A 6551-nucleotide genomic window follows, 5' to 3' on the forward strand; every position below is an offset into this window, starting at 1 on the left:
GGACGGTGGGAATTATAATATTGAATATAGATATAAAGTAGCACTCTAAACAGAATAAGTATAGTTAACAAATGGAAATGCATAAGATATAAAACTATGATTCCATATAAGATAGAATAATGTGAAACTATAACTTTCTTATATTCCATGTAACATATACTATTCCACAAAATCATCATTATTCCACAATAAGTGTGCTATATACATATAAACATAATAAGTGTGCTATATACATACGTGGAATCAGCTCGTGCAGATACTATTCTACAAAATAATCACGGTTTTTACACTGTGTACTATCCATAGCTGATACAAAATCTCAATTCAAGCATAAGAAAGAAGAACATCAGAGGGAAACACAACCGACTATAAATTGTAGAAGCCAATTTACCTACCAGATCTGACATTCACCATAAAGAAGATTGTATATTTATCAGTGACAGAGACAAACAAGTGTAATGCCAGAAAAACAATGATATTCTGTGTAATTCAAAAGACTGACAGACTAAACAAAACGAGCAAACACCCAAAGCATATATCAAAATGACAATACAATAAATACGTTACAAACAAGGAAAGGCCAGACAAGCAAAGCAGAATAGCAAGTGATATTATCTTAAGTGAAATAGTTCAATTTGATACGAATACTATTTCATTTCAAATGGACTCGAGTTTATAAATATCATACTATGTCTACTTAGTGAGCATTTGTAAGCTGTGATATTCTACACATCTTCCCCTAAATTACTACACTACTTATTTTGCAGCACTGACACAAAGATAATTCAAATTAAAAGAACCCTCACACAACCCGGAAAAACCCAAACCCTAAATCAAATTGAAAAAGGCCGATGAGAGGGATTAATTCTGTAACGGTACCGATGGTATGCAACAGGAACGATGATACTATTCTAAATGGAATAGATGAATTAGATAAGTATACTATTACATCCCAAATGGAATGAAGGTTTTAAATTAGATAAGTATACTATGAGACGAGCCCAAATAAAAGAAAATAAACACAGAGGAAGCAAAGACGAAGAGAATCGACGGAAACGAGGGAGAATTTACAAAACTTTCAGAGATCTGAGAAGAATCGAGTTGGTGAAGTTGGATAGGAAGGGTGTGTTACTAACCGCCGCTGAAACTCTAACGCAAAACCTCAACGCCAAACACGATTAAAAGGAAGCACGAAGAAGATGGAAAAGCTGTCGATTGAAGGTAGAGGGGAGGATTTGGAGGAAATCGGTGCCGGAAACCACTCGACCTCGAAAAAGTTACCAACAAAGGTGAAAAGAGAATTGTGAATAGAGGTAAGACACGAGATACCTTTTATGCGATTAATAATTTAATTCTTAATTAATTTTGGTAGGAGGTTGGCCGGTTGAGTTTAAAGGGTATTATAGTATTAATATGTATATATAACTCCGTGTATAAAAACCTTAGGGAAAATAGCTATTGTGTGTATTGTGGTTTTTTTCACGTCTATAAGTCCCAATTTCCCTATTCATAATGGGTTTTAGAAAAAAGGAAACTTTTGAACAGATTCCATATATAAAAATTTGCTTAGATTGTTCCTCAGAAATCTACAAAGCTTCATCTAAGTTCTACACCAAATAGATCAAAGAAGACTAAAAGACTAAAGACCCAGAAAAAACAAATATGACTTCACCTAGTTCGTTATTGGGGCTAAATCTCCTTGCTTCCGCCATAGATTTCTTTTTAACAAAAAAAACCTCAGAGTCTCAAAGCAGAGGACATGAACACTGAAACTAACCCAAAAAATAAAAGTAGAGTAAAGGTGAAAGCTTTATTACTATGCTTCTTCGTCTACTATAGATTTAGAGAGAAACAGAAGAATCAAAAGACCTGTAAACCGAAAGGTTTAAAGTGAAGGTTTAAAGTGAAGAAGGAAGTTCTTGTCAAATTCCTCATTGACGCAAGTTCCAAGTCTCTGCCTTTTCTTATTAATTAGTAGTACACTATAATTAATCCCATTTTTTCTGTATTAATAAATTATCTATTGGGTTATTACATCACGTGGTGACACTAAATAACTCTTGCAATAAAGCTGCTAATCCACTTTATAATCTTTACAATATCTTATAACATCAAAAATACATCTTCATGGAATCTGAATCATCTGATACACCGGTTTTGTTAAATATATAAAATTTCCAAAAAAAAAACAATAATCTACATATTTTGTATGCTGATCTGGAGCAACGGCAAACTATAGTTTAAGAGCCCACTATCCAGAATGTTAATAGGCCTAATTAAACATATTAAATTTATACTTACTAGCGAAAATAGTTTATCAAATGGTATATGATTTGGAGAACAAAAGTGGACGGCAAAGAAGCTAGAAAGAAATTGGCTAGACATAAAAATTTCTAGAGGTGATTTTGCCTATACCCCCTTCAAGATTTACAATCTAACATGATTCTCCCCAGACTACTCATTTGTTCATTAAAGCCCCTCAAACTAAGCATTGTAATTTGTAATCTCTAAACCGCTCAAACTATCAGTTCCTGTTCGAGTTTTCTGGTTCTAGAGATTGTAGAGATATAGGAACTGAATATCGGTTTGATTTTGGGTTTGGATTTTTCGGTACGGTTTAGGGTTCTCAGTTTATATGCTCTGGCCAACCCGGTAGGGTTTGATGGCACGTTTTGAAGTATTTTCGTCAAGGTACCACTTCCAAGCAGAGTTCGATCGGTGTGTTGTCTCATTAGAGCCTCGGGCAGATGCATCAATATTAGTATCTCATTGATCATTGTGGTGTTGTCTGTGCCGTTAGTACTATTACTCCCTAGCAGTAAATTTAAAAAAAAAATTCAAGATCGTTATCCTATATACCCTCACTAATATACTGCAAATTAACTGCATCAACCATACTGTAAAACAAATACACTCGCACGAAAAGTCACAGTAACAACTCGGATTCACAGACAGATATGTTAAAAAGAGGAAACTGACATCTCACAGCTTCTTTATAGCATTTAGACAGATAAACGATAACCAGTCGGAGATGCAAGCCGAACGATCTAAGGCTCTTGTTCGTAAGAAAGATGACTCTCTTCTCTTGTCTTTGTGAACCATCAACACGAGCAGCCTCCTCCTTGTTGGTCGCCTTGGGATGAGTTCGAAGTAGCTTTTAGGTTAACATCAACCATATCCTCAGTTTTCATGTTTGAATACGAGTCCATCCCTGGTAACGCCGCAGCTATTTTGCGAAACAAAGGCTTGATATTGAACCCTGCTTTTGCACTAGTCTCAATGAATATAACTCCATACTCACGACCTTTGCTATCTCCTTCTTCAATCGAGACTTGCCTTTACCATTTTCACACAAAGACACATTTACAAATCAATCTTATATTAGCACACATAAAAAAGAACAAAGAAGTTCACCTTTTTTGTTCAAAAAAAAAAAAAAGAAAAGATGTTTACCTTTTATCGACAAGATCGGTCTTGTTTCCGACAAGAACAATGATAACATCACCGGCTCTTTCCGTACGAACTTCTTCGATCCATTTAGATGTGTTGAGAAATGAAAGCCTATTGGATACATCATAAACAACTACAGCAACAGAAGAGTCTCTTATGTAACTTGGAATCAAACTTCTGAATCTTTCTTGTCCCGCAGTATCCCTTCAAGGTAAAAAATAATAATAATCCATATTTGAGACATTATTAACTTTGTAAAAGAGGTTGAATATCAGTGAACAGCATATATAAGTCATAAGTCGTTAGAAATGGATCATTCAGAAAATCATACTAACGACCAAACATGACGTAACTTTTATGTTCTTTAGACGACAAAAAAAAGGCTTACCAAAGCTGGAGACGAACAGTTCGATCTTCAAGGTACATTGTTTTCGATAAGAAATCGATTCCAATAGTAGCCTGCGAAAACAACAAAAGTTTTACATAAATTTGGTGGAGATTTCTTTATAATTCAATGAAAATTTAACATTCAAAAAATGTATCTAGCTACACGATCAATGTGATAGAGAAACAAAAAAAAGTCAATGAACAAATTATATTAAATCCCTTATGGACTTGTGATGAACAGATCGTAATGTGAATAGGTTTGGACTCAAATTAAACAGATCGATTGATGGAACCATTAGATCAAGCGAGTAACATTAAGCATCTCAAATGTGGTGGTTAGAATCCATGATTGGTGGAATTTGATTAGTTTACCTGGTAGGTTGTGTCGAACTTATCATACATGAAACGTGTGATGATGCTTGTTTTTCCGACAGATTGATCTCCTAAGAAGACCAGTTTATACTTAGCCAATGGTGACACCGAAGCCATCTCTAACGCTCAAAGAGGATCTTCTTGATTTCAATGTTCTTCTTCTTCTTGACACAATGCAAAAAAACGCATTCGATCGTGAGAGAGAAGCTCAAAAGAATTACCTCCTATTTTTGGAAAGTGAAAGAAACCGCCAAGCACGACGACTATGATGGCTAATTAAAAAGTCTAATTTACCCTTTATCTATTTTTGTTCGTTGAAAAAAAAAAAGGATAAAGATTGTCAGTTAACATTTGTGTAATTCGAGTCCTGACAGAAAACCAAATCAGACTCCATGGCCCAATGGATAAGGCGCTGGTCTACGAAACCAGAGACTCTGGGTTCGATCCCCAGTGGAGTCGTATTCTTTTTTCAATCCCGGTGGAGTCTCCCTCTCTCTGTCATTTTTTCCTTAATAATCTTCACGTTAATTAGTAATTAAGATTTTTCAAAATGTCTACACCAACTTATATGTTATATCTCATGTCGAAGAACTAAGATGAGAAAAGCCTAGTCAATCAATGTGACTTGAGATCAAGCTAAGCTTGTTGATGATGATGATGAATGATGCATGGTTTACAAAACAAGCCTGAAGGTGAGGTTGATACGAGTGCCCTCCGCCTTTGCACGCTTTGGCACAGAATGAATCCAGTCCCTTTGCGTGTATCCCCTCATCACCAGCAACGATCCATGCTTCAATGCGAAACTATGCTGATCCTCCTCTCCGCTGCTGCTTTTCTTCAACCTCTTCTTCGCTGGTCCACCCTCTCCTCTTTTCTCACGGGAAGAGTCTTGAAGTTTCTTTTTCTTGAGCACAAAGTCACGTTCGCATCCAAAAGAGAGGGAAGCAATTTCAGGAGTGGGGCCGTAAAGCTTTTCATCATCAGCATGCCAACCAACGTAGTCGTTGGCGCCGTTGTACCTATTCAAAAGCAAGCTGTTGAATCTGCTTCCAGGAAACGCTACGCAAATCTGACAAGAGACAACAAGAGACGCGTCAGTTCCAACAAGAGTAAAAACATGTTTTTTTTGGGTATCTTACAGCATCAAGGATGTCCTTGAGAGGTGGAAAGTCATCCCAAGAATAGGCATCAGGTCGGTATCCACTGTACATTAGCGGAGTCAATCCGCTACTTGCAACGTAACATGTATCTCTTGGCTAAACGTAGAAAAATTTGCAAAAAATGATTAGAGGGATAACAACACACAAGTTGAATCCAAGGCCATGACTTTGCACATTAGTCAACAAGGAGACACAGTTAAAACCTGGAGGCAAGAACGACCAAAGACGCGGATGGTGGGCCTGGTCCAAGGAATATGCTTGTCGAGATAATCAAATAAAGTCCAAGACTTTTGAAAGGGAAGAAACCTCTGGATGTAGATGAGGTCACTTCCATGACCAAGATCAATGGTTCTCCTAGTGGGAGCGTCGTGAGATGAGGGTGTCTCCACAATCGATGCTACTAGACTCGTCCTCCGCTACACAGCAAAACCCACAAAGTAATTGCTTTGGTGCTTGAACGAAGCTTGTTGGTTAAGAGCTCATCTTTATTCCAATGGATGAGACAGATACCTGGTCCTCCTGATGGCAATTGAGTCCTCTCTTGTAATTTGAATCAGAGACAATGTCACTACAACACTTGTTTCTGTAAGAAGCAACACTGAAAGACTTTAGAAACCCATTTACGTGTTGAAACTTACTTCTCACGAACGAGATGAAATCATTACTTCTTGTCAAGAGATTCATCTTCCTCGTTGGTGATTTGACCGCAACTAAGGTTCTTGCTGGCTACATCAGACGGCTGAAAGATTGTTTTATTAGAACGGAGCAGTCACTCATCAGGAAGCGACATAACCAGAATCAAATCACGGGAAACGATGACTAGTCGCCGGAAAGCGTACCTCGTTAGCAGCTTGGAGAGATTCCGAAAGAAGATCGGCGGTTGAGTTATGCGGATTCATCCTCGCCATGTGTCTTCGCCTCCATACCCCGTAGCACCGATTCAACTTCTAAATAGAAGCGACCCGAGTGGTTTCATTAATTTAATTAGACACCGCTAAACCGAAGCGAGCCGGTAATAAAACGAGAATTCGGCCAAAAAAAAACCTCAACTTTCCACGAATTTCCAAAAGAAACACGAACTTTCATTGACTTTAGAATTAATTAACAACTAGATTTTGACCCGCGCTTTCAAAGCGCGGATTTATTTTTGTTTTTTTTTTTCAATTGATAAATATTATATTT

General features: G+C 37.2%; 2 protein-coding genes and 1 non-coding gene across 3 annotated transcripts; 1 reads left to right on the forward strand and 2 right to left on the reverse strand.

Moving 5' to 3' along the window:
- Positions 1 to 2865: 2865 nt before the first annotated feature.
- LOC106311368 (ras-related protein RABH1d) lies at positions 2866 to 4424 on the reverse strand. The gene is made up of 4 exons (XM_013748564.1): positions 4210 to 4424; positions 3839 to 3909; positions 3454 to 3654; positions 2866 to 3336 (listed from the first exon to the last, which is right to left on the reverse strand). Exons 1-4 carry the CDS (start codon positions 4324 to 4326, stop codon positions 3102 to 3104), a joined length of 624 nt encoding a protein of 207 aa, XP_013604018.1. The 5' UTR covers positions 4327 to 4424; the 3' UTR covers positions 2866 to 3101.
- Positions 4425 to 4595: 171 nt separating this feature from the next.
- Positions 4596 to 4668, forward strand: TRNAR-ACG. The gene has a single exon. It is a non-coding gene; the product is annotated as a tRNA-Arg (tRNA).
- A 51-nt stretch (positions 4669 to 4719) lies between these two features.
- LOC106311366 (alpha-ketoglutarate-dependent dioxygenase alkB homolog 2) lies at positions 4720 to 6358 on the reverse strand. Its single transcript, XM_013748561.1, has 6 exons — positions 6209 to 6358; positions 6035 to 6108; positions 5880 to 5952; positions 5573 to 5785; positions 5349 to 5465; positions 4720 to 5278 (listed from the first exon to the last, which is right to left on the reverse strand). The coding sequence occupies exons 1-6, from the start codon at positions 6275 to 6277 to the stop codon at positions 4883 to 4885; spliced, it is 942 nt and encodes a 313-aa protein (XP_013604015.1). The 5' UTR covers positions 6278 to 6358; the 3' UTR covers positions 4720 to 4882.
- Between the last annotated feature and the right edge of the window lie 193 nt (positions 6359 to 6551).

This window comes from Brassica oleracea, chromosome C8, assembly GCF_000695525.1.
Source record: "Brassica oleracea var. oleracea cultivar TO1000 chromosome C8, BOL, whole genome shotgun sequence".
Taxonomy (NCBI): domain Eukaryota; kingdom Viridiplantae; phylum Streptophyta; class Magnoliopsida; order Brassicales; family Brassicaceae; genus Brassica; species Brassica oleracea.

Coding starts and splice junctions, on each gene's coding strand:
- LOC106311368 (XM_013748564.1), bottom strand. CDS start 4,326: ATGGCTTCGGTGTCACCATTGGCTAAGTATAAACTGGTCTTCTTAGGA. Junction 3,910..4,209: donor AGTTCGACACAACCTACCAG/GTAAACTAATCA, acceptor TTGTTTTCGCAG/GCTACTATTGGAATCGATTT. Junction 3,337..3,453: donor ACCGATCTTGTCGATAAAAG/GTAAACATCTTT, acceptor AAAATGGTAAAG/GCAAGTCTCGATTGAAGAAG.
- LOC106311366 (XM_013748561.1), bottom strand. CDS start 6,277: ATGGCGAGGATGAATCCGCATAACTCAACCGCCGATCTTCTTTCGGAA. Junction 5,953..6,034: donor GATGAATCTCTTGACAAGAA/GTAATGATTTCA, acceptor TGCTTCTTACAG/AAACAAGTGTTGTAGTGACA. Junction 5,786..5,879: donor ATTGCCATCAGGAGGACCAG/GTATCTGTCTCA, acceptor TTTGCTGTGTAG/CGGAGGACGAGTCTAGTAGC.